Genomic DNA, 26,091 nt, shown 5'->3' with positions numbered 1-26,091 from the left:
CAATTCAACCATGAAGGCCTGACTCACACAGTCCCCTCTGAACAGTTGATGTTGAGATGTGTCTGTTACTTGAACTCTATGAAGCATTTATTTGGGCTGCAATTTCTGAGGCAGAGGTAACTCTGGGTCTTCCATTCCTGTGGCGGTCCTCATGAGAGCCAGTTTCATCATAGCGCTTGATGGTTTTCACGACTGCTGGTTGAGGCAATGCCAAGTGTGCAAAGCTGTCATCAAGGCAAAGGGTGGCTATTTGAAGAATCTCAAATATAAAATATATTTTGATTTGTTTAACACTTTTTTGGTTACTACGTGATTCCATATGTGTTATTTCATAGTTTTGATGTCTTCAATATTATTCTACAATGTAAAAAAAAAAAGTAAAATATAGAAAAACCCTTGAATGACTAGGTGTCTAAACTTTTGACTGATAGTGTACATGTATTGTATGTGATCATCTCAGTGTCTCCTGTCTAAAGCCATACTAGAGGTTAACTGACCTTTATTATACTGTATTTGCTGATTTCTGCACAAGTGTGTGTCTTCAATGTATGGTATTTTAACTGTGAATGAATCTGTTTTATTTCTGTTCGTGTAGATGTCTATCTGCACGTATATTGTTTGTATGATTTTTGTATTTTTTTTCAGCAAGTTAAATAGTTCTAAAACAAAGCTTGAAAACAATTCCACGTGGTTCCACAATCACATCTGTTTGAACTACAGTGTTGTGGTGCAAGGTTTGTTACATCTGTACGTTTGTGTAAGAAGAGCACAACCACCTGTGTGAAAATAGGGGCGGCAGGTAGCCTCTAGGTTAGATCGTTGGGCCAGTAACTGAAAGGTTGCTGGTTCGAACACCGGAACCGACAAGGTAAAAAAAAATAATCTGTCACTGTGCCCTTGAGCAAGGCACTTAACCCTAATTGCTCCAGGTGCGCTGTACAATGGCGACCCTGGCCGTGACTCCACTCCCTGCGGGTGTCTCGGGGGAGTTGGGATATGCCAAAAAACTAAACATTTCTATTGTTTGGAACAGGACAAATATAAGCACCCCCCAAATTATTATTATTATAATTGATTTGTTGTGCCATCATTTACCTCATTTGAGGCAAAAACAGAACTGATGATCCAGAACATGATAAAAACGAATAATATGAGAATTGTATCCTGAGCAAGGCAAACCCTCTTCCTCTTGAGTAGAAACCTGTTAACTATGTTTCTTCAGTCAAATCTGTTTCAGTACCTTTGCTAGACAGGTAGCCTAAGTTTGTTTCCGTTCCTCATCTCAGTCGGTATCTAACATGTTGTAACAAACAAACATGGTTTATTTTTCTCTTCTGTGAAGCTGTGTACTAAGGAGCTATAACCTGTATCCTCCTGTAAAAGTGACTGTCAGTGTCGACAGTGTCCCGTGTTCTCAGTAGCAGACCTGTCTTTTTGATCAACATTTGCTTCCTTACCAAGTGTACTGTATGCTTTTCCTGTGTACCATGCACTGTTGATGATTTGATTAAAATATGTATATTTCAAAATGTCAATTGTGTGTGTGTGTGTGTGTGTGTGTGTGTAACCAGGCAATGACCATTATTCTCATATGACAACATTTTATTGGGAAATGATTCCTTCCCCATTGAGGGATATGGTCTAATCTGATGGTCTCTAGTTCTAGTACTGGATATTGACGTTGTTTAAAAGGTTAAGGGCTGGATTCAATCCGCAGCTCTGAAAAGCTGCGCCACAGCGCGATAGAAATTTAACGGCAATGTTCCCGCATTAGTGGAGACTGTATTCAAGGTAAACGCTGAATTATATTGGCTAAATCGGAAATTACCGTAAAATTTAAATTGCACTAGAGCACTGAACTTCAGCGATACGGATTGAATCCAGCCCTAAAACAGAGGTGCATGAAAATCTGCACCATTAGTACATCAAAGAATACGCTCCTTACATGACAGGTTATCCAAGCTCTGTCTCCCAGTCCTCATTCTCCTCACTACACTAACCAAGAACTGACCTGTCCCTGTGTTATCACTATTCTCATTCCACTCCATATCTTCATCATAGTCTTCCTCGCAATCCGCCAACACCACGGCTGTGCCATCGTTGGTCCGCTGTACTCTTGAGTCCTCCAGTAGAACCTCTTTCAGATGCTGGACTGTCCCACTCAGAGCCTGCACTCTGGGGCAGGACCACAACCTGACCAGGGGGACACACACCGACTACCTTTCTCTGTAGGACTCCTCCTGCCCCCTGTCTATTTTACCGTCTCCCTCCACCTCCTCATTCTCCACCTCAAACCCTCTACCACCTTCCTCCACTAGCTCCCTCTCCTCCTGTCTGACTTTCCATTCTTTCTCTCAAACATCCCTCCTCTCCTTCCTCCTCTTCATCTGTTCAGTCTTCCTCCCCCTCTCCAGCGTCTCCTCCAGCCACTCCTCAGGGTCTCAGCCCAGTACAGGACATCGTTTACCAGGGTCCTCTGGAAGATGTCACACAGGCTTGGGTACACCACGTCGTATAGCTGGAGTACAGGGGAGGGAGAGAAGAGCGAGAGAAAGGATGAGAGGGACAAGCAAGAGATCGGTGAGGGCAGAGGGGCAGATTCCTGTCTTATTCTCATACTGACCACAAGTGAAGTGACACAAAGTTTGATCTCGTTGATTCTGATCTCACAGGTAGTGAGACAGGAGAAAACAACATGGGAGTAAAGACTCAACATCTGTGCCTCTTCTCTCAAGTCTGTATGGCAGATGCTCCTCTGTGACATCACTTTGCTAATGTGGTGCGTAACCTCCCGATAGGCTTGGGCGATACCCCGGTATACGGTATAAAAGGTATATTTTGAAATACCGATGGTATGGTTTTCAATAGTTTTTTTATATATGTTATTTTTTGGGGGGGTGGGGGGGTTGGGTGCCTCGTGGGGGTGCATTATACACCACTGCTTAAACTAGAAGATAAATATAACTAAGAAATCTAAGATGTGTCAAATTATATCTAGCTCAGGGCTCCAGCTATGCATTTCGTTTGTTAACTTGCTAGCTAAGTTGCTAATGTCAATATCAAGCTTCTTGGTTACAGCAGAGGCATTCAGAGGCACTCCAAAAAAATTGTGTGGAAAAAAGAAAAGAAAAATATAGCTCCCCTTGTGTGTACTTACGGTAATACCATATACCCTGGTATAGTACAGAAACGTTATGAAGTATGAAAATCAGCAAACCGCCAAACCCTACCTCCTGACTTCATCTGAGCACAGAACCCGAAACTCTCCTGCTGACCTCGTTTATAAACCGTGTGTATGTACAAAATATACCCCAAAATGTGTGTGCCAGTTTTCACACAAAAGTTGCTATTTATACAAATGGGACTTGAAGTGAGAATGTGCTCACCTCCCCGCAAACTTTAGACCATGCGTACGCACATCTGCTAGTGGTTGAAATATTGTATTTCAAGCTGGCAAGTAAGTATTTTGTTCAAATTGAGGATATGATGAAAAGCTTATTCATAAAAATAAATGAAAACATATTAACAAGAATGCAACCATTTGCCATTAGTGAGAAAAGTGAAAATCTGTGTTTTATTTATGGAATCTAAAATAATTAAACATAGGAATCTTATAATTAGAGAGAGGAATCTTTTTCCTATTTATTTCATTTTCATAACCATTTTAGAATATTGTATATTCCTCACCTTTTCTGGCCGTGCTGGGTTCATATTCCCGAAGGGTCCATACAACAAATTACCATGCGCATCGCTCATTTAATTGGACCTAGTAGCATAGTAAATAGATAGGCTATATGTATTTCAAGTTTTGCAAAATCATTGGCAGCGGAGTTTATAATACCTGTCGGTATACAGTCGAATTCAACAGCTTATCTTTTACATTGAAGTAGGCCTAGGCATTAAGTTTGAAGTTTTTATTGTCATGTACACAAGTACAGTGAAATGCCTTTCTTGCTCTTTCCCAACAATGCAGTAATGAAATACTGCATTGTAGTACTATACTATAAGTAGTGCTATAAAAATTAAAAAGTCAAGTAGAACAAAAACACACATATAGAACTGTAACTACTGTAATTGCATTTTTTAGTAGCCTTCCCTACAATGTTTCAGAATTCGCAGGCAGTCCATCATATTCAGTGGTGGGAAAAGTACTCAATTTTTCCAATGAGATAATTGTTTTTCATATAAGCTTTGCACAGTAACTAGCCATGCCCTGAGTGAGCTCAGAGCGGGTCAGCATAACGGAATGCCCCTTTTTACCCAGAGTGTATAAAAGGTTAAGAAATTAACATCAGACCAGAAAGCGTGGAGCGGTGGCTACACTTTTCAAATGGTTGAACCTCATCCCGAGGTGAAGAAGATCACTTCCCAGACTAGACCCGAACATTGCCAGGCTGCAGCTGTGCATGTAAAGTGCTTCAAACTCTGACTAACCACACGAGGTGGAGAAGAGAAGAAAGCTCCCCTCTCAGACAATTACTGGTACAGCTAAGTAGCTGTTCTAAAGAAACACCCACTACAAACCAGGACAACTAAGAAGAAGGACATTGTGACCTCTTGTGGACAATCAGAGCCTTACAAGTGAGCTGAGGGAAGACTCAGCCAAAACCCCCTTTCCCAGAGGGGTTCGACAGAGATAGACGACGAACAAAGACATCCACACATAAACACATTCATGATTTCTTACTCCAAACGGGCGGTGGTTCGTGTACAAAGTATTATGATTACTTTGAGGGTAGTTTCCAAATGTATCAATGATAAGTGCTTATTTCTCTCTCTCTCTCTCTCTCTCTCGGTAAACAAGCAGTCATGTTGTTGTTAGTCTGCTAGGGACTTTTTCTCATGTATTAAGTGTGTATGTTAATTCTGTGTTATTATTTAGTTAACTCGTAAATAAATAATTTAACCAATTTGTGTAGTACTGAATCATGAGTAAGGCTGGGGTTTTTGCAGATCCAAGAAGGTTGCGACCGTTCAGAATGATGATATGATACGTTATGAATTAATATGTTGACTGTTTTATGGATGTGATAGGTAAAGACTCTTTAAACAACTTATCCCGTGGTGCCCAATATTCCTAATGAGTTAATTGTTACATGATTAGTTTAATCGGGTAACAATTAAACATAGTTCGTTGATTTGATAATTAATGATTAACATCAGATTAATGAAAGTCACGTCATGACATATTGGAGCCCTCGTGCAAGAAATCTAAAACAGAATTAGGCCTTACTGTTGAATTCAGTCTATATGAATTGTGTAGCACATTACGTTATACACCAATAGAGCTGTAGGCAGGATTAGCGATGAGTATGTGTGTGTGTTTCCCGTTTGACCAAGATTCTAGAGAGGTTGACTCCGCTGTTGGATACCCGACACAAAGGGTAAGGGTGTGTAGGGTGAATTAGTACATTTCTAGTGCTAGGACATATGGGCCAGCCAATTATGGAAATGTGAGAAAAGTATTATATCTCTGTCTCTCGCGACTCAGGAGCAAGCAGACTCGGTCAGTCTTAATTTCTTCAGCTAGGACATATGGGCCAGCCGATTTAAATACATTTGAGAAGATATATTTGTTTGGCCGAAGCGAAGTTATTATCTCTATCTCTCGCGTTTCAGTAGCGTGAGTAGACCACGGTGAGTATTTCTTTGTTACCACGTGTCCCGGTAAACATTGCTAGCAAGAAACGCCGATTGGGTTGAACGTGAGACGTCGTTAGTAAACCTGGTCCCATATAGAAGGGGACCCTGTTTGTGCTTGAAAGTGAACATTCTTGTACAAGAACGGCTAGCTTTGCATTAGATGCTAAGCTAACAAAGGGAGAGCAGACATTTTCCTTTGTTCACAGCGAAATCCCGCACCTTGGGCGACGGAAGTCCCGCCTTGTGGGAATCCTGTGTGAGTTCAGCTCTCAGGGGTAAGTGACCCCTTGTGGTGAAGAATAGCCAGTAATTGTCTTGTAAAAAACAAAAAAATGTCCAATGTGAGGGCCAACGTCTTCTCACATTTGTAACAACTGGTTACACTTATGATATCCAGCCAATCTCAACTGATTGGATATCGTTGACTCATTCAATTTTACAAGGAAGTTAAATTGCCAAACAAATCTTTTACCAGGTTGATTATTTAGATAAGGTCCATTAATTCCTTCCAACCAATGAGACATTTTAAACTTTTCCACATTAACCTAGATACAGCGACGCTTTCAGGTTGATTAAAGTTTAATTCCCAGATAGCCTATACAGGTATGATTAATCCTTAACAGTGCTTAATCAATTAACTTTGCTTTTGCAAATTCATTCACGTCCAACTCCCACATTACTGATCCAGTATTGATGATTCATTAACGTCTATAAATAGATTGAAATCGTTTTTGCTGCTTCCAACCACACAAAACCCAAACATTGAAAAAAAAACGAAAAATTAAAAAGATTATATTAACTTTTTTCATAATGTGCAAGCTATCAGAGGGGGTGGTCCCCATTCCCCCGCTAATTAGTGAATCCTCACCCATAGAAAGATTGATCGCTGACCTCAGCAGCAATATAAACTTTAACTATGCCATTAGTGGAAAAACTGCAGAAATTGCGACAAACGCCCTCCAAAATAAACCATTGGGCGCAGGCCTTGTAAAGGTTATCTCCAGTTTAGCCCTGATGTATGGCCATCAGCAGAGATTGACATCGTTCCAGCACCGCAGTGCACAGCAGAAGCATGAGCAAGAAACGGTTGACATGAAGGGACAGGTGGAGAGAACCGGGAAACTAATGACAAAAGCAGAAAAGGAAAAGATACTGCTAGCCGAGGAACTGCGTTTGAAAACGGAACAATTAAAAGAAATGGCAAAAACATATGACGATGAATGAGCAAAAACTCTATAACAAAATCGTCTTCTACAGGAACAACTCGATTTAGCTAAAAATAAATACGACGAAGTCTACGCCACACTAGATAAATCTGACGAGTTATCTACAAACGGACACGCAACTTGATAACCTGCATGCAGTTTTGATGAACGTTACTCAAAGCAATGATGTTCTAGTCCAAATGCTGCAGTCCGAAGACGATCAGTTAATGAACACAATGACCAAGTTGGATGACAAAACAGCTGACCAAATGAATGATGAGAGAACCCAGGTGATGAAGATGGCAAAATGTATCTCTAAGCAAGCAGAGGAAATCTCATCACTGAATCTCTCGCTCCGCACTCAACACCTCTACCTGCAAACCCTGACAGATAAGTATGAGGCCGAACGGAGCAAGTGCGACACTCATGTGTCTAAATGAAGTACCCTAAGCGCCCAAGTGGACTCTGCGATGCAGCAGAATACCACTCTTAGGTACCATCTGGAGGTGCTACAGCATGACTACCCAACCAAGCTCGCAACTGGAGCTTGGTACACAATGGAGTGAAGACGACATAAGGTTTCATACTTTGCCTCTCTCAGGTGTCCCTCATTCTTCTCCTCTTGGCCATTCGGCACAGAATAATATGGCGCCAACGAAGCCAAAGCTTGGCTTCTCCTCTTGGCCTTTTGGCCCACATTTTCCCACAAGATGAAGCAAACCCTCCCTGCGCACTTGGCATGGAACGCCTTGACAAAATCATCAAAAACTTCTGCACCTTTGACCCCGTTCCAGGGAAGCCAAACGACACTGAGACGTTCTCAGCAGACATAGAGGATGCCTTGGATGGCTACCCGAACGCTACGGGTACTGACAGGCTTTACCTGTTGAAGCGAACGTTGAATAGACACGTGACAAGGTTAATCTGTCTACAGCAGCAACACGTGCAAGACGACTACGCTAAACTTGCCACAGCTTTGAAAATAGAATTCAGTGGTTCTGTGACTCGCAAACACAACAGCTCGCTGGCTAACACTTTCAAACAAGCTCGGAATGAACACCCACAAGCATACTATCATAGGCTTCGTTCAGCTTACTTTGGCCTACTCACTGAAACAGGAATGGAAGATCTATTACCGTTCAAATAAATGTTTCTGACAAACATGTGTCCTACAGCCCACGTTGGTTTGCCAATCTCAGAACTCAGAGAGCTTGCGAGTACAGCTTTTGAGGCATCAAAAGTAAGCCGCGCTAAGAGCCCTGACAACTCGGTTTTGAAGATTGAACAGGAAAAGTCACTCCAGTTAGAGAGTGCATTATCAGGGATAGGAGTGTGTGACACTCTGGCTCTATGGACTTTTATTTTGAGCCAGGGTTGTTATTTTTCTGTTGGGTGTATTTCTATGTTTGCTTTTCTGTTGGGTTGGTTTCTATGTTTGGTCATTGACTCCCAATCGGAGGTAACGAGTGTCAGCTGTCGGCTCGTTATCTCTGATTGGGAGCCATATTTAAACTGTTGTGTTTCACTGTGGGTTTGTGGGTTTTTGTTCCAAGTTCTGTCAGTGTTACAGAGGACTTCACTATCGTCATTTGTTGTTTTTTGTGGTTGCTTTATTTAATAAAGTCATCATGTTCACTCCACGCGCTGCGTATTGGTCCGCTTCCTCAGACGATCGTGACAGAAAAACCCACCACAAAAGGACCAAGCAGCGCGTCCAGGAGCAAAGGGTCTGGACATGGGAGGAGCTGTTGGACGGAAAAGGGTCCTGGACGTGGGAGGAGATCCTGGATGGGATGGATCGCCGTCCATGGAGCGAAACGGTGGAGAGGCGACGGCGAGAGGAGCAACAGCGTCGGCAGGGCTATCGTCGGAAGGACGGGAGGCAACCCCAAAAAAAATTTTTGGGGGGCACATGGCTTAGCGGCTGGGCAGCAGGAAGCTGCCACAGGGAGAAAAGGAGAGAAGGCTAACGGAGTACGGGAGCCATTGGCGAGTAGAGGGAGGGAAGTGTTTGTGGCACGGCGTGAAAGACTGATGTGTGTTGCCAGTCCGGTCCGGCCCGTTCCTGATCCTCGGTTGAGGCCATTGGTGTGTGTTCCCGGTACGGACCGGTCTGTTCCTACTCCAAGCACCAGGTCCACGGTGTGCTACGCCAGCCCGGCCCGGCCTGTTCCTGCTCCACGCACCAGGGATAGGTGCGCTCGCCAGCCCGGCCCGGCCTGTTCCGGCCACTCGCACCAGGGATACGGTGCGCGTCGCCAGCTCAGCCCGGCCTGTTCCTACTCCACGCACCAGGGATACGGTGCGCTTCGCCAGCCCGGCCCGGCCTGTTCCGGCCACTCGCACCAGGGATACGGTGCGCGTCGCCAGCCCAGCCCGGCCTGTTCCTGCTCCACGCACCAGGGATACGGTGCGCTTCGCCAGCCCGGCCCGGCCTGTTCCGACCACCCGCACCAGGGAGACGGTGCGCGTCGCCAGCCCAGCCCGGCCTGTTCCTGCTCTCCGCACTAGGCCTTATGTGCGTCCCCCAGGGCCAAGCATGCCCTGTTGCTGCTTCCCGCACTAGCCCTGAGATGCGTGTCCTCAGCCCGGTACCTCCAGTTCCGGCACCACGCATCAGGCCTACGATGCGTCCCCAGGGCCAAGCATGCCCTGTTGCTGCTTCCCGCACTAGCCCTGAGATGCGTGTCCTCAGCCCGGTACCTCCAGTTCCGGCACCACGCATCAGGCCTACGGTGCGTCCCCAGGGCCAAGCATGCCCTGTTGCTTCTCCCCGCACTAGCCCTGAGATGCGTGTCCTCAGCCCGGTACCTCCAGTTCCGGCACCACGCACCAGGCCTACGGGTGCGCCTCAGACGGCCAGAGTCTGCCGTCTGCCCAACGGGGCCTGAACTGTCCGTCTGCCCAACGCCGTCTGAACTGCCCGTCTGCCCAACGGGCGCCTGAACTGTCCGTCTGCCCAACGCCGTCTGAACTGCCCGTCTGCCCAACGGCGCCTGAACTGCCCGTCTGCCCAACGCCGTCTGAACTGTCCGTCTGCCCAACGCCGTCTGAACTGCCCGTCTGTACTGAGCCTGCAAAGCCGCCCGTCTGCCATGAGCCTTCAGAGCCGTCCGCCAGACCGGGAGCCGCTAGAGCTCTCCGCCGGACAGGATCAGCCAGAGCCTTCCGCCAGACAGGATCAGCCAGAGCCTTCCGCCAGACAGGATCAGCCAGAGCCTTCCGCCAGACAGGAGCCAGAGCCGTCCGCCAGACAGGATCAGCCAGAGCCTTCCGCCAGACAGGATCAGCCAGAGCCTTCCGCCAGACAGGATCAGCCAGAGCCTTCCGCCAGCCAGGATCCGCCAGAGCCGTCCAGCCGGGATCCGCCAGCCAGCCAGGATCCGCCAGAGCCAGCCAGCCAGGATCCGCCATCTAGTCCGGTACTGCCCCTTAGCCCGGTGCTGTCCCTTATCCTGGTGCTGCCCCTTATCCTGGTGCTGTCCCTTATCCTGGTGCTGCCCCTTAGTCCGGTGCTGCCCCTTAGTCCGGTGCTGCCCCTTAGTCCGGTGCTGCCCCTGAGTCCGGTACTGCCCCTTAGCCCGGTGCTGCCCCTTAGTCCGGTGCTGCCCCTGAGTCCGGTGCTGCCTCGTAGTCCAGTGCTGCCCCTTAATCCTGTGGGGGTTTAGTTGGGGGTGGTCATTTGGAGGAGGCTACGTAAGCAGGTAGTGACTATGGTGAGGTGGGGACCACGACCAGTGCCAGAGCCGCCACCATGGACAGACGCCTACCCAGACCCTCCCCTAGACTGTATGCTGGTGCGCCCGGAGTTCGCACCTTTAGGGGGGGGTACTGTGACACTCTGGCTCTATGGACTTTTATTTTGAGCCAGGGTTGTTATTTTTCTGTTGGGTGTATTTCTATGTTTGCTTTTCTGTTGGGTTGGTTTCTATGTTTGGTCATTGACTCCCAATCGGAGGTAACGAGTGTCAGCTGTCGGCTCGTTATCTCTGATTGGGAGCCATATTTAAACTGTTGTGTTTCACTGTGGGTTTGTGGGTTTTTGTTCCAAGTTCTGTCAGTGTTACAGAGGACTTCACTATCGTCATTTGTTGTTTTTTGTGGTTGCTTTATTTAATAAAGTCATCATGTTCACTCCACGCGCTGCGTATTGGTCCGCTTCCTCAGACGATCGTGACAGAGTGTTGAGAGATGACGCACAACAACTGTATCTACCACGAAACCATCATACCAATAACCATCGCAGTCGAAATAACTATAAAGTACGTCGCCAGCGAAACGACTACCGCTACAATCAACCTGATCGCTACGTTCCTGCACCCAACCCACACAAAGTGTCAGAGCACAAGGGTAACAAAGGGTTCAATGACGATCAAAACGTAGACTGATGCTCTCTAGAAGTTCTGCTATGAGAAGTACTAAAGCGAGAAAAATTTGAGAAAGGGGAAAAAGATAAGTCACTATGACTAGACGTGGAATTGCCGGACAACAGGTCAGCCGGAATTAACACCCTTAGCGAGGACGTAAACAATCAACTTACTCCTGCTCTCAATCGAGACCCTATCCAGGGCCCGCTCGATCAAGAAACAAGCCCACAGGCTTTGACTATAGACTCAGATACAAATGTTGTAACACACAAGGTAAACAACATCACAATAGCCAATTCCACTCAAAACCCGATAAGTTGATCTGTTTTCACCATGAACACAAATGACACATCACGTTGTTGTGAACAACCACTCCACTTTGCGGGGAATATGACCACAAAACGCAACTCTAAGAGGCCACACCTGGAAACAGTCCTGAAGGACTGCTTAACCCGTGATGCGCTAATTAATTCAGGCTCGACAATATCTCTCATCTCTCAAACCTTGTTCAATGATCTCAAAAGGGCTCTGAACCCAGCTAAATGTTGGTTAAAAACGGAACGATTCGTTTCACTCCGACTACCTCGCCTCTCACATTGAGACTCATGCTGAAACTACACTTCCAAGACATATCGCTTGTTCACCCTGTGTATGTTACCAGCCTCGAAACTGAACACTTGCTACTCTGAGCAGACTTGATGGATCGTTTGATCCCACTAATGGATTGGAAACCCAACCAAGTATGGTCACAGATAACTGTGCCGTCTTCTCCTAACGCTGGCTGCAACACAGTCATCCACAAGGAGTATCTGTCGAAAGTACCCCTTGGGTAAAAGACGTTTTGACACCTCTGTGCAGAATCTGACTCAAGCAGATATTACGATATATTGTCACATTCAATCAGCAAACCTGATTGACTATTCTTTTCATGATTTCGAGCCAGCAGTCTCTGTGAGTGACTAATTTCCCTCCTCCTTGGAGTCATGCGATACTGTAGCTAAGATTAACTTCTCTTGTCCTTCAGACACTTCCGCAAGCACCGCGGCCATCTCAGGAAACAAAGCATCAATGTTCAGAGTGGACTCTGCTTCCGATGATACCTTTTCCGCTTTGAGGGGGACTGAAATCCCTTACAATGAACTGACCGATGACTCCCACTGGTGAAACACTGCGATATCGCAGAAAGATATCCTCGTCTCAATTCGCAGGTACTGGAACGGTTGCCACACGCGGACGATGTGGTGACTGGCAGTCCATGACAGCCACTGAGCGTTTTGAAGCACAAACACCAGGAGATTTGGTTGAAAGGTTACGGACAATCTACGAACAACGCGGCTGCCGACAACTCGTACAAAGGGTCCGACCTTTTCATTTGTGCCTTGGACACCAACACCAACCGCTGGTGGGGGGGTCCCGAGACACAAAGGGGGGGAGTACTAGCCGAGACCTATGACGATCCTGGTCGAGGCCAGTGGGGGGTGGGGGGTCGAGACTACATGCAAAACTGTACGAGGCCGCCCGATCAGGAAACAAATCTAGTTGTAAACTTCCCCACGAGAACAGAAAGGAGCGGACAAGCCCCTCGACGGGTATAACCTTAGAATACATCTGAGATATCACTGAGGTGTACCACACTGGTCGTAAAAGAAGTCCAGTGGACTTTCCACCTCCAAAAACAAAAACGGTAACAATAATCATTCCTTGCCATGTGTAGTCTCAACAACAATGCAACTAGTAAAATGCTCTAATCATGTGTTCCGGTAGGATAACATTTCGGAATAAATCGGTAGGAAAGCTGGTTCCCATGGGTACCAGTACCAATGCCAGCAACAGTCCAGCCACACTCAGTAAGAAGGTTAGAGACCTAACAAGTCGAATTGCCCTTGATAACAGCGACAGAGGAGTTGGTAGTCACTCAGATTGCAACACATGGAAGGGAATCTCCCAAAACACTCTTCTGATGGTTAACACACATGCCACTAATAAATAGAACCCTCCATTCAGGAGGAAAGTTATTAGAAGTCATGAACCATGATCACACCGCGTACGACTGGTTCATTGCTAATAGAGTACTTCCGTCGTGAGGTTAGCTCCTCCGTGGATAACATAGCTATGAAATAGACTCCTTCATACCTATCGCCACTACAATGGTGTAAGACACATTGACTTGTAGTAAAACCACTACAGGCCCCCATGGCATATGGTTTGTGATTCTTACTGACTTTCTGTCATTGACATGAAAATTATCTGATGAAGTCAGACTCATTCTGAACAGGTTGCAGCCTACCAGGATAATTGGTTTTCTTTCCCTTGGCATGTGCGTTTGTGTAAGCATAAACGCACATGTACAACAGAACATTTTAATGTGGATTTATGCTAGGATCACTTAAGGGTCCGAGCAAAATACCAGCTGTGGTAAAGTTGAAAATATACCCTGAAGCCCCTTTGACTCTACAGCTACATTAATCACCAGTTTCTCCCCAGAAGTCCATAGGTCATCCCTGTAGACCAGGGTTCTTCAATTCCGGTCCTGGAGGGCCGAAACACCTCTGTTTTTCATCCTCTCCTTCTAATCAGGGGCTAATTCAGACCTGGGACACCAGGTGAGTGCAATTAACTACCAGGTAGAAATAAAAAACAGAAGTGTTTCGGCCCTCCAGGACCGGAATTGAAGAACCCTGCTGTAGACTGTCCGAAGCTAATACCTTACAGCTGTAGACTTATCATGTAGTTATCAACTTAGGATAGTGCCCTTAACAACACACCACTAAGTAGGACCGCCCTAGATATGACATTAGACGAAATGCCATGATAGTCATTTAGCCAAGACAATGGATGTACAGTGGGGAGAACAAGTATTTGATACACTGCCGATTTTGCAGGTTTTCCTACTTACGAAGCATGTAGAGGTCTGTAATTTTTATCATAGGTACATTTCAACTGTGAGAGACCGAATCTAAAACAAAAATCCAGAAAATCACATTGTATGATTTTTAAGTAATTCATTTGCATTTTATTGCATGACATAAGTATTTGATACATCAGAAAAGCAGAACTTAATATTTGGTACAGAAACCTTTCTTTGCAATTACAGAGATCATACGTTTCTTGTAGGTCTTGACCAGGTTTGCACACACTGCAGAAGGGATTTTGGCCCACTCCTCCATACAGACCTTCTCCAGATCCTTCAGGTTTCAGGGCTGTCGCTGGGCAATCCGGACTTTCAGCTCCCTCCAAAGATTTTCTATTGGTTTCAGGTCTGGAGACTGGCTAGGCCACTCCAGGACCTTGAGATGCTTCTTACGGAGCCACTCCTTAGTTGCCCAGGCTGTGTGTTTTGGGTCGTTGTCAGGCTGGAAGACCCAGTCACGACCCATCTTCAATGCTCTTACTGAGGGAAGGAGGTTGTTGGCCAAGATCTCGCGATACATGGCCCCATCCATCCTCCCCTCAATACGGTGCAGTCGTCCTGTCCCCTTTGCAGAAAAGCATCCCCAAAGAATGATGTTTCCACCTCCATGCTTCACGGTTGGGATGGTGTTCTTGGGGTTGTACTCATCCTTCTTCTTCCTCCAAACACGGTGAGTGGAGTTTAGACCAAAAAGCTCTATTTTTGTCTCATCAGACCACATGACCTTCTCCCATTCCTCCTCTGGATCATCCAGATGGTCATTGGCAAACTTCAGACGGGCCTGGACATGCGTTGGCTTGAGCAGGGGGGACCTTGCGTGCGCTGCAGGATTTTAATCCATGACGGCGTAGTGTGTTACTAATGGTTTTCTTTGAGACTGTGGTCCCAGCTCTCTTCAGGTCATTGACCAGGTCCTGCCGTGTAGTTCTGGGCTGATCCCTCACCTTCCTCATGATCATTGATGCCCCATGAGGTGAGATCTTGCATGGAGCCCCAGACCGAGAGTGATTGACCGTCATCTTGAACTTTTTCAATTTTCTAATAATTGCGCCAACAGTTGTTGCCTTCTCACCAAGCTGCTTGCCTATTGTCCTGTAGCCCATCCCAGCCTTGTGCAGGTCTACAATTTTATCCCTGATGTCCTTACACAGCTCTCTGGCCTTGGCCATTGTGGAGAGGTTGTAGTCTGTTTGATTGAGTGTGTGGACAGGTGTCTTTTATACAGGTAACGAGTTCAAACAGGTGCAGTTAATACAGGTAATGAGTGGAGAACATGAGGGCTTCTTAAAGAAAAACTAACAGGTCTGTGAGAGCCGGAATTCTTACTGGTTGCTAGGTGATCAAATACTTATGTCATGCAATAAAATGCAAATTAATTACTTAAAAATCATACAATGTGATTTTCTGGATTTTTGTTTTAGATACCGTCTCTCACAGTTGAAGTGTACCTATGATAAAAATTACAGACCTCTACATGCTTTGTAAGTAGGAAAACCTGCAAAATCGTCAGTGTATCAAATACTTGTTCTCCCCACTGTATATAGAATATAGTCCAATTAGATGATTAAGGTGTGGTAACTATATTTTGAATATCTTTTGTTTGTGTTTTTATTCATTTTTGTTTAATTTTCTTTTACACTTAGGAAGTGATAGAGCCACAAACAAAGTCCCCATACAACCACCAGTTAGTGCCACAACGCCGCTCATTTGGGGAAGAAATTTAATTATGTATTTCATGAGTGTTGTGCTTTATTAACGTCTGTCTAAGTTGCTGCCTAGATCCACTAGCCTAGACAACCGGACGACGGGTCCGGAACGACTATCCACAACCAGGACATCCACTAGCCATTCTTGTGGTGGTCTGGAGCTTGCAGAAATCCTACCAGGGTAAACCACTAGAGGGGGACCGCTACGATGATCCACAAACCAGGACATCCTGTGGTCATTTTTATGATGGATTGCGACTTGCAGAATCCTTCCAAGGTTGAACCCACCAGAGGGGGACTGTCATGACTGTCCTGTGTGAGGTTCCAATGGTTTAGATCAGCTTGGCAATGGTTGACAGTAACCAGGCCTCTCCCACCCACAGAAGAGAGGAGGAGGGAACTGATGTGTTTTTTTTTACACCTTACAACCTGTCATACATTTCAGGAGAGGACTCTCTCTCTTTACCCTCGAAAGTATTATGATTACTTTGAGAGTAGTTTCCAAATGTATCAATGGTAAGTGTTTCTTTCCCTTTGTCTCTCTCTCTCTCTCTCTCTCTCTCTCTCTCTCTCTCTCTCTACCACTCCCTCTTTTGGCAAACAAGCAGTCATGTTGTTGTTAGTCCGCTAGGGACTTTTTCTCATGTATTAAGTGTGTATGTTAATTCTGTGTTATTATTTAGTTAACTATTAAATAAATAATTTAACCAATTTGTGTAGTACTGAATCATGAGTAAGGCTGGGGTTTTTGCAGATCCAAGAAGGTTGCGACCGTTCAGAATGATGATATGATAAGAGGTTATGAATTAATACGTTGACTGTTTTATGGAAGTGATAGGTAAAGACCTTTAGAGTTTAATTCGGGAGATGGTAACTCTTTAAACAACTTATTCCGTGGTGCCCCAAATTCCTAATGAGTTAATTGTTACATGATTAATTTAATCGGGTAACAATTAAACATAGTTGAGTCGATAAATAATAGTCATCAGATGAATGAACGTCACGACACATGCATGGCCTAATAACGGCAATAGTTCCCAATTATACAGAAAATAAAGGGCGTTATTCTCTACATAAAAGGTGAATGGAGGCATTTTCCAGGCAGCGTTTTAAAACACGTTCATGACCGCAGAGTCTTCTGACAGTTCTGCTTTATAAAGGAAAACATGCGTATGTATGGAATGCGCCAAGTTTATAAATCTCAATATTGTTGTACTTGCGCAGACTTTTAGAAATGGCGCATGCAGAAATGTTGTGTGAAATTCAGGCAATGTTATAAATGCCCATGGCAGTGAGGATATACAGTGGGGGAAAAAAGTATTTAGTCAATCAATCAATCAATCAATTTTATTTTATATAGCCCTTCTTACATCAGCTAATATCTTGAAGTGCTGTACAGAAACCCAGCCTAAAACCCCAAACAGCTAGTAATGCAGGTGTAGAAGCACGGTGGCTAGGAAAAACTCCCTAGAAAGGCGAAAACCTAGGAAGAAACCTAGAGAGGAACCAGGCTATGAGGGGTGGCCAGTCCTCTTCTGGCTGTGCCGGTGAAGATTATAACAGAACCATGCCAAGATGTTCAAAAATGTTCATAAGTGACAAGCATGGTCAAATAATAATCAGGAATAAATCTCAGTTGGCTTTTCATAGCCGATCATTAAGAGTTGAAAACAGCAGGTCTGGGACAGGTAGGGGTTTCGTAACCGCAGGCAGAACAGTTGAAACTGGAATAGCAGCAAGGCCAGGCGGACTGGGGACAGCAAGGTGTCATCATGCCCGGTAGTCCTGACGTATGGTCCTAGGGCTCAGGTTCTCAGAGAGAAAGAGAGAACGAGAGAATTAGAGAGAGCATACTTAAATTCACACAGGACACTGGATAAGACAGGAGAAGTACTCCAGGTATAACCAACTAACCCCAGCCCCCCGACACATAAACTACTGCAGCATAAATACTGGAGGCTGAGACAGGAGCGGTCCGGAGACACTGTGGCCCCATCCGAAGAAACCCCGGACAGGGCCAAACAGGAAGGATATAACCCCACCCACTCTCCCAAAGCACAGCCCCCGCACCACTAGAGGGATATCCTCAACCACCAACTTACAATCCTGAGACAAGGCCGAGTATAGCCCACAGAGGTCTCCACCACAGCACAAACCAAGGGGGGGCGCCAACCCAGACAGGAAGATCACGTCAGTAACTCAACCCCACTCAAGTGACGCACCCTCCCAGGGACGGCATGAAAGAGCACCAGCAAGCCAGTGACTCAGCCCCTGCAACAGGGTTAGAGGCAGAGAACCCCAGTGGAGAGGGGAACCGGCCTGGCAGAGACAGCAAGGGCTGTTCGTTGCTCCAGAGCCTTTCCGTTCACCTTCACACTCCTGGGCCAGACTACACTCAATCATATGACCTACTGAAGAGATAAGTCTTCAGTAAAGACTTAAAGGTTGAGACCGAGTCTGCGTCTCTCACATGGGTAGGCAGACTGTTCCATAAAAATGGAGATCTATAGGAGAAAGCCCTGCCTCCCGCTGTTTGCTTAGAAATTCTAGGGACAATTAGGAGGCCTGCGTCTTGTGACCGTAGCGTACGTATTGGTATGTACGGCAGGACCAACTCGGAAAGATAGGTAGGAGCAAGCCCATGTAACGCTTTATAGGTTAACAGTAAAACCTTGAAATCAGCCCTTGCCTTAACAGGAAGCCAGTGTAGGGAAGCTAGCACTGGAGTAATATGATCAAATTTCTTGGTTCTAGTCAGGATTCTAGCAGCCGTATTTAGCACTAACTGAAGTTTATTTAGTGCTTTATCCGGGTAGCCGGAAAATAGAGCATTGCAGTAGTCTAACCTAGAAGTAACAAATGCATGGATTAATTTTTTCTGCATCATTTTGGACAGAAAATTTCTGATTTTTGCAATGTTACGTAGATGGAAAAAAGCTGTCCTTGAAACAGTCTTGATATGTTCGTCAAAAGAGAGATCAGGGTCAAGAGTAACGCCTGAGGTCCTTCACAGTTTTATTTGAGACGACTTTACAACCATCAAGATGAATTGTCAGATTTAACAGAAGATCTCTTTGTTTCTTGGGACCTAGAACAAGCATCTCTGTTTTGTCCGAGTTTAAAAGTAAAAAGTTTTCAGCCATCCACTTCCTTATGTCTGAAACACAGGCTTCTAGCGAGGGCAATTTTGGGGCTTCACCATGTTTCATTGAAATGTACAGCTGTGTGTCATCCGCATAGCAGTGAAAGTTAACATTATGTTTTCGAATAACATCCCCAAGAGGTAAAATATATAGTGAAAACAATAGTGGTCCTAAAACGGAACCTTGAGGAACACCGAAATGTACAGTTGATTTGTCGGAGGACAGACCATTCACAGAGACAAACTGATATCTTTCCGACAGGTAAGATCTAAACCAGGCCAGAACTTGTCCGTGTAGACCAATTTGGGTTTCCAGTCTCTCCAAAAGAATGTGGTGATCGATGGTGTCAAAGGCAGCACTAAGGTCTAGTAGCACGAGGACAGATGCAGAGCCTCGGTCTGACGCCATTAAAAGGTCATTTACCACCTTCACAAGTGCAGTCTCAGTGCTATGATGGGGTCTAAAACCAGACTGAAGCATTTCGTATACATTGTTTGTCTTCAGAAAGGCAGTGAGTTGCTGCGCAACAGCTTTTTCTAAAAATTTTTGAGAGGAATGGAAGATTCGATATAGGCCGATAGTTTTTTATATTTTCCGGGTCAAGGTTTGGCTTTTTCAAGAGAGGCTTTATCACTGCCACTTTTAGTGAGTTTGGTACACATCCGGTGGATAGAGAGCTGTTTATTATGTTCAACATAGGAGGGCCAAGCACAGGAAGCAGCTCCTTCAGCAGTTTAGTAGGAATAGGATCCAGTATGCAGCTTGAAGGTTTAGAGGCCATGATTATTTTCATCATTGTGTCAAGAGATATAGTACTAAAACACTTAAGTGTCTCTCCCGATCCCAGGCCCTCGCAGAGTCTGTGCAGATCCAGGACAGCTAAGCCCTGGAGGAATACGCAGATTCAAAGAGGAGTCCGTAATTTGCTTTCTAATGGTCATGATCTTTTCCTCAAAGAAGTTCATGAATTTATTACTGCTGAAGTGAAAGCCATCCTCTCTTGGGGAATGCTGCTTTTTAGTTAGCTTTGCAACAGTATCAAAAAGAAATTTTGGATTATTCTTATTTTCCTCGATTAAGTTGGAAAAGTAGGATGATCGAGCAGCAGTGAGGGCTCTTCGGTACTGCACGGTACTGTCTTTCCAAGCTAGTCGGAAGACTTCCAGTTTGGTGTGGCGCCATTTCCGTTCCAATTTCCTGAAGCTTGCTTCAAAGCTCGGGTATTTTCTGTATACCAGGGAGCTAGTTTCTTATGACAAATGTTTTTCGTTTTTAGGGGTGCAACTGCATCTAGGGTATTGCGCAAGGTTAAATTGAGTTCCTCAGTTAAGTGGTTAACTGATTTTTGTCCTCTGACGTCCTTGGGTAGGCAGAAGGAGTCTGGAAGGGCATCAAGGAATTTTTGTGTTGTCTGAGAATTTATAGCACGACTTTTGATGCTCCTTGGTTGGGGTCTGAGCAGATTATTTGTTGCGATTGCAAACGTAATAAAATGGTGGTCCGATAGTCCAGGATTTTGTGGAAAAACATTAAGATCTACAACATTTATTCCATGGGACAAAACTAGGTCCAGAGTATGACTGTGGCAGTGAGTAGGTCCAGAGACATGTTGGACAAAACCCACTGAGTCGATGATGGCTCCGAAAGACTTTTGGAGTGGGTCTGTGGACTTCTCCATGTGAATATTAAAATCACCAAAAATTAGAATATGATCTGCTATGACTACAAGGTCTGATAGGAATTCAGGAAACTCAGAGAGGAACGCTGTATATGGCCCAGGAGGCCTGTAAACAGTAGCTATAAAAAGTGATTGAGTAGGCTGCATAGATTTCATGACTAGAAGCTCAAAAGATGAAAACGCCATTTTTTTTTGTAAATTGAAATTTGCTATCGTAAATGTTAGCAACACCTCCGCCTTCGCGGGATGCACGGGAATATGGTCACTAGTGTAACCAGGAGGTGAGGCCTCATTTAACACAGCAAATTCATCAGGCTTAAGCCATGTTTCAGTCAGGCCAATCACATCAAGATTATGATCAGTGATTAGTTCATTGACTATGACTGCCTTTGAAGTGAGGGGATCTAACATTAAGTAACCCTATTTTGAGATGTGAGGTATCACGATCTCTTTCAATAATGGCAGGAATGGAGGAGGTCTTTATCCTAATAAGATTGCTAGGGTGAACACTGCCATGTTTAGTTTTGCCCAACCTAGGTCGAGGCACAGACACAGTCTCAATGGGTATGGCTGAGCTGACTACACTGACTATGCTATTGGCAGACTCCACTAAGCTGGCAGGTTGGCTAACAGCCTGCTGCCTGGCCTGCACCCTATTTCACTGTGGGGCTAGAGGAGTTAGAGCCCTATCTATGTTGGTAGATAAGAGGAGAGCACCCCTCCAGCTAGGATGGAGTCCGTCACTCCTCAGCAGGTCAGGCTTGGTCCTGTTTGTGGGTGAGTCCCAGAAAGAGGGCCAATTATCCACAAATGTTATCTTTGGGAGGGGCAGAAAACAGTTTTCAACCAGCGATTGAGTGCTGAGACTCTGCTGTAGAGCTCGTCACTTCCCCTAACTGGGAGGGGGCCAGAGACAATTACTCGATGCCGACACATCTTTCTAGCTAATTTACACACTGAAGCTATGTTGCACTTGGTGACCTCTGACTGTTTCATCCTAACATCGTTGGTGCCGACGTGGATAACAATATCTCTATACTCTCTACACTCGCCAGTTTTAGCTTTAGCCAGCACCATCTTTAGATTAGCCTTAACGTCGGTAGCCCTGCCCCCTGGTAAACAGTGTATGATCGCTGGGTGATTCGTTTTAAGTCTAATACTGCGGGTAATGGAGTCGCCAATGACTAGGGTTTTCAATTTGTCAGAGCTAATGGTGGGAGCCTTCGGCGTCTCAGACCCCGTAACGGGAGGAGTAGAGACAAGAGAAGACTCAGACTCAGACTCCGACTCGCTACATAATGGGGAAAACCGGTCAGCCACCAATTGTGCAAGTTCTCCCACTTAAAAAGATGAGAGAGGCCTGTAATTTTCATCATAGGTACACGTCAACTATGACAGACAAATTGAGATTTTTTTTTCCTGAAAATCACATTGTAGGATTTTTAATGAATTTCTTTGCAAATTATGGTGAAAAATAAGTATTTGGTCACCTACAAACAAGCAAGATTTCTGGCTCTCACAGACCTGTAACTTCTTCTTTAAGAGGCTCCTCTGTCCTCCACTCGTTACCTGTATTAATGGCACCTGTTTGAACTTGTTATCAGTATAAAAGACACCTGTCCACAACCTCAAACAGTCACACTCCAAACTCCACTATGGCCAAGACCAAAGAGCTGTCAAAGGACACCAGAAACAAAATTGTAGACCTGCACCAGGCTGGGAAGACTGAATCTGCAATAGGTAAGCAGCTTGGTTTGAAGAAATCAACTGTGGGAGCAATTATTAGGAAATGGAAGACATACAAGACCACTGATAATCTCCCTATATCTGGGGCTCCACGCAAGATCTCACCCCGTGGGGTCAAAATGATCACAAGAACGGTGAGCAAAAATCCCAGAACCACACGGGGGACCTAGTGAAACCTGCAGAGAGCTGGGACCAAAGTAACAAAGCCTACCATCAGTAACACACTACGCCGCCAGGGACTCAAATCCTGCAGTGTCAGACGTGTCTTGATGTTACGTGGTGCACAGGGTGCTGGTGGGAGAGAGTTAGAATGGACGAGGAGGAGACACATAAAAAACAAATTCTGGGAAAATAAAGATTCAGTTGGCAGTTTTTCAATGCTTTTCCTATGTCATTTATATAAATCGTAAACATAACAGGCCCTAAAATGGAGCCTTGAGGACCCCCTTTGGTGATATTCAGGAAAATGTATGTTTGACTGCCCACATTGATAGACTGACCTCAGTATGGGTTCCCTCTACATAGTATGTGAATGTGTGTGAAAGACCATGTCCCTTACTACCTGCGCGTGTGTCAGTAACACCAGTAGATGGTCTGCTGCAGTATCCGTCGGAGGCAGCTACAGTGACATGGTAGATCTGACCACAGCTGAGTCCGGTGACATTACAGGAGGCTGGTCCACTCAGGGCCTGGCAGGTGGTGGTGCGTCTGTCGCTGTCCTGCAGAGTGGCTGTGTAGGAGTCAGCCCCCGAGCTCTCTAACCACCACACAGACATGGTGTTGGCAGCACAGTCCATCACAGTGGACACACTGGCAGGAATGCAAGGTACTGGAGGGGAAGAGGGATAGACAGGAAGATGGTTAGATTTGGGGTTAGGTTGACTTTGCAGTGTATGTGTGTTATGAGTGTTCACCATTCTTAGAGGCAATGGGCTAGATTTTGTTACATTGCTGTGTGTGTTTATATATCTAAGCCTATAAAGTATCTAAATTTTCCCATATGTGTGTTGTGAGCGCACCTGTCTTGAGCTCCACGGTATCACTCATAGGGCTGGTGCAGTCGCTGTCTTGTGCCACCACGGTAGCGGTGTAGTGCTGGCCGCAGTGCAGGCTGGTGAGGTCACAGTGGCTCTCGTGGGACATGCATCCTGCAACATGTCCGTCGGTGCCAGTAGCCTCCACAGAGTAGAGCTGACCCCCCAAGGCTGCTGTTCCAGGTCATAATGGCCTCATTACTGTTGCAGCTCACACTGGCCTGCAGGCTCTGGGGTGTGCAGGGGACTGTGGGGAAGAATGGCACTCTGTAAATCGTTTTCATTCAGCAACACTGTAAAGTCATGACTGAGAGATGTTTATAATGGAGGTGCACATAACAGGTGGTAGCAACCAAACACTGACAAATGCCATCAACAAAATACACACTTCACTAGGCCAATATACTGCTAAATATCTATTTTATCTACATCCATACAGTATAAGCAGGATTGAAGCTAATTTCTACGTTAAATTACAACCCTCATGTTTCGAGTGCGTCAGTCTCTCACCTGTCTCGGACACCACAGCGTTGCTAGGTGCGCTGGAGCACTGTTGGTCTGAGGCGGTGAGGGTAAAGATGAAGTGTTGACCGCAGTCTGCCCCTGGCTGTCTGTCGCCATGGCAACATAAAGCTCGACACCCACTGACTCCTCCCACACTACCCAGGCGGAATCTGATAGGCAGTCCACCTCGGTGAGGCGGGGTGTGCAGGGTGCTATAAGGAGAGAGGGAGCAGTCGTTAGAGAGCAGTGTGAATGTGTGTGTGTGTTTGTGTGTCAGGTTCTATCATTAGTATTTGTGCAGATCTACAGACCTTGAACTGACATGTAATTACAGACAGCTCACTGATTGACTAATTGATTGATTCATCCCTACTTGTCTTGACCAGCTCAGAGGGGGTGTTGACACCAACACCGCCGTCCCGTGACGGGGTGACAGTCACGTTGTACTCCATGCCGCATGACAAGGTGCTGAGGTCACAGCCCATTCCCTTAATGTTGCAGCTGTAGTGCTGACCACTGGGGTCTTCAGCCGTAATGGTGTACAGGACCCCGGCAACACTGTTGTCCCAGGTTACCGTGAAAACGTTGGTGGCACAGTCCACCACGGCACTGACTGCATCTGGAGGGCAGGGAGCTGAGGGGAGGGGAGAAGAGAAGAGGAAAGAAGAAAAGAGTAGAGAAGAAGAGAAGAGAGAGGCAGATAAAATGATTATTATAAATATTTTGATGTACTGTCTCTTTACAACGAAATACTATTTGCTCTAGTAGTCATAAATATACTGTATCACTGAATACCGCTAGTGCTATGTATGGCCATTAAGTATTGACCATCTTGTGTTTTTCAGTAGAGAGGTCAGGTCAGGCATACCTGCTGTAGGGGCTGTTGCACGCATCGTCATGAGCGACCACCACAACACTGTAGACCGCACTGTATGTTGGGAACCACGCAGGTGTTCACATTCGTGTCGCACACGGTCAGCAAACCCTGCCTGCTCGTCACTTTGGCGTGGTAGTGGTTGGGGGCGTCGCCGCTCTGTTGCCAGGTGATGGTGAGGACACCTGATAGGCAGTCCAGGTCATTCTGCACGTCCGTGAGAACGCTGGGAGCTGGGAGGAGAGAGAGGGGGGTCAGAGGTCAGAGAGGGGATCATCAAAGGGATAATCTAATGGATTGTCAAAAAGATCTTCAAGCCTAAATGTTGAAACCAAAGTTTATTTTAAAGAGTTATATCTGTTCCAATAGTATAGATGTGTGATGATGTGTTCTTAACAGTAAGAAGAACAGTAAGAAGTGGACTTTTGCTTCAAGTGGAGGGATTTGTGTATTACAAGATCTAGTCCCAGACAGTCTTCAGAGCACCCAAGACCTAGTCCTAGACAGTCTTCAGAAGAATACCTACCGGTATGGACGACATGGACGTTGCTTTTGGCTCCTACACAGTTCTCATCCACTCCGGCAGCGCAAACCTTGTACTGTCCACACAACAATCCTGAGATGTCACACCCTGTAGTACTGGTGTTACATGACAACCGGTGGCCCTCGTTGCTCTCGGCGACAGCCATGTAGGAGACGGAACCATGGGATGCTGCCCAGTAGACTGAGATGTTGTCGGAGCTGCAGGAGGACTGAACACTGAGGGCTGTAGGGGGGCAGGGGGCTGAGAGGTAGAGGAGAGAGGAGAGGAGGGTAAGTCGGTACTGGGTGTAGGGTGATAGGGATTCACCATTTCAGATGTAAGCCTATTGTTTTGATAGTTTGGGGGTTTACAAAAGTTGTAGTTTGCCAGGCTTTTGTGTGAGCAATTGAGTTGGTCTTGGATGTACAGTATTGGGTTTAGCATTTAGGCATTTTTGTAAAAGATTACTTTAATTATTGGATGCAAGTTTACCTGTATTGACTGTGACCCATTCACGGGCAGGCTGGGGCAGGTGCGTCCCTCTCCCCTGACCCTGTACCTCTCTCCACACTGCAGATCGCTGATATTGCAGCCAGGGGTGCAGCAGGTTAGGCAGTACGTGATGTCAAAGCCCTCTGCCCAGGCGTTGTAGGTCAGGGTGCCATTCCCTGATGTCCAGGAAATTACATTTACGTCATTTAGCAGACGCTCTTATCCAGAGCGACTTACAGTTAGTGAGTGCATACATTCATTTTTT

At 45.8% G+C, this 26,091-nt stretch overlaps 1 protein-coding gene across 1 annotated transcript; it reads right to left on the bottom strand.

The window, feature by feature from the left end:
- Window positions 1-1,599: 1,599 nt before the first annotated feature.
- LOC121539932 (fibronectin type III domain-containing protein 7-like) lies at window positions 1,600-24,140 on the bottom strand. The gene is made up of 4 exons (XM_041848580.2): window positions 23,944-24,140; window positions 23,419-23,680; window positions 22,962-23,228; window positions 1,600-2,518 (listed from the first exon to the last, which is right to left on the bottom strand). The coding sequence occupies exons 2-4, from the start codon at window positions 23,540-23,542 to the stop codon at window positions 2,487-2,489; spliced, it is 423 nt and encodes a 140-aa protein (XP_041704514.2). The 5' UTR covers window positions 23,543-23,680; window positions 23,944-24,140; the 3' UTR covers window positions 1,600-2,486.
- Window positions 24,141-26,091: the final 1,951 nt, after the last annotated feature.

The sequence above is a fragment of the Coregonus clupeaformis genome, chromosome 26 (genome assembly GCF_020615455.1).
Source record: "Coregonus clupeaformis isolate EN_2021a chromosome 26, ASM2061545v1, whole genome shotgun sequence".
In the NCBI taxonomy this organism is placed as follows: domain Eukaryota; kingdom Metazoa; phylum Chordata; class Actinopteri; order Salmoniformes; family Salmonidae; genus Coregonus; species Coregonus clupeaformis.
This window is presented reverse-complemented; position numbering and strand designations above follow the sequence as displayed.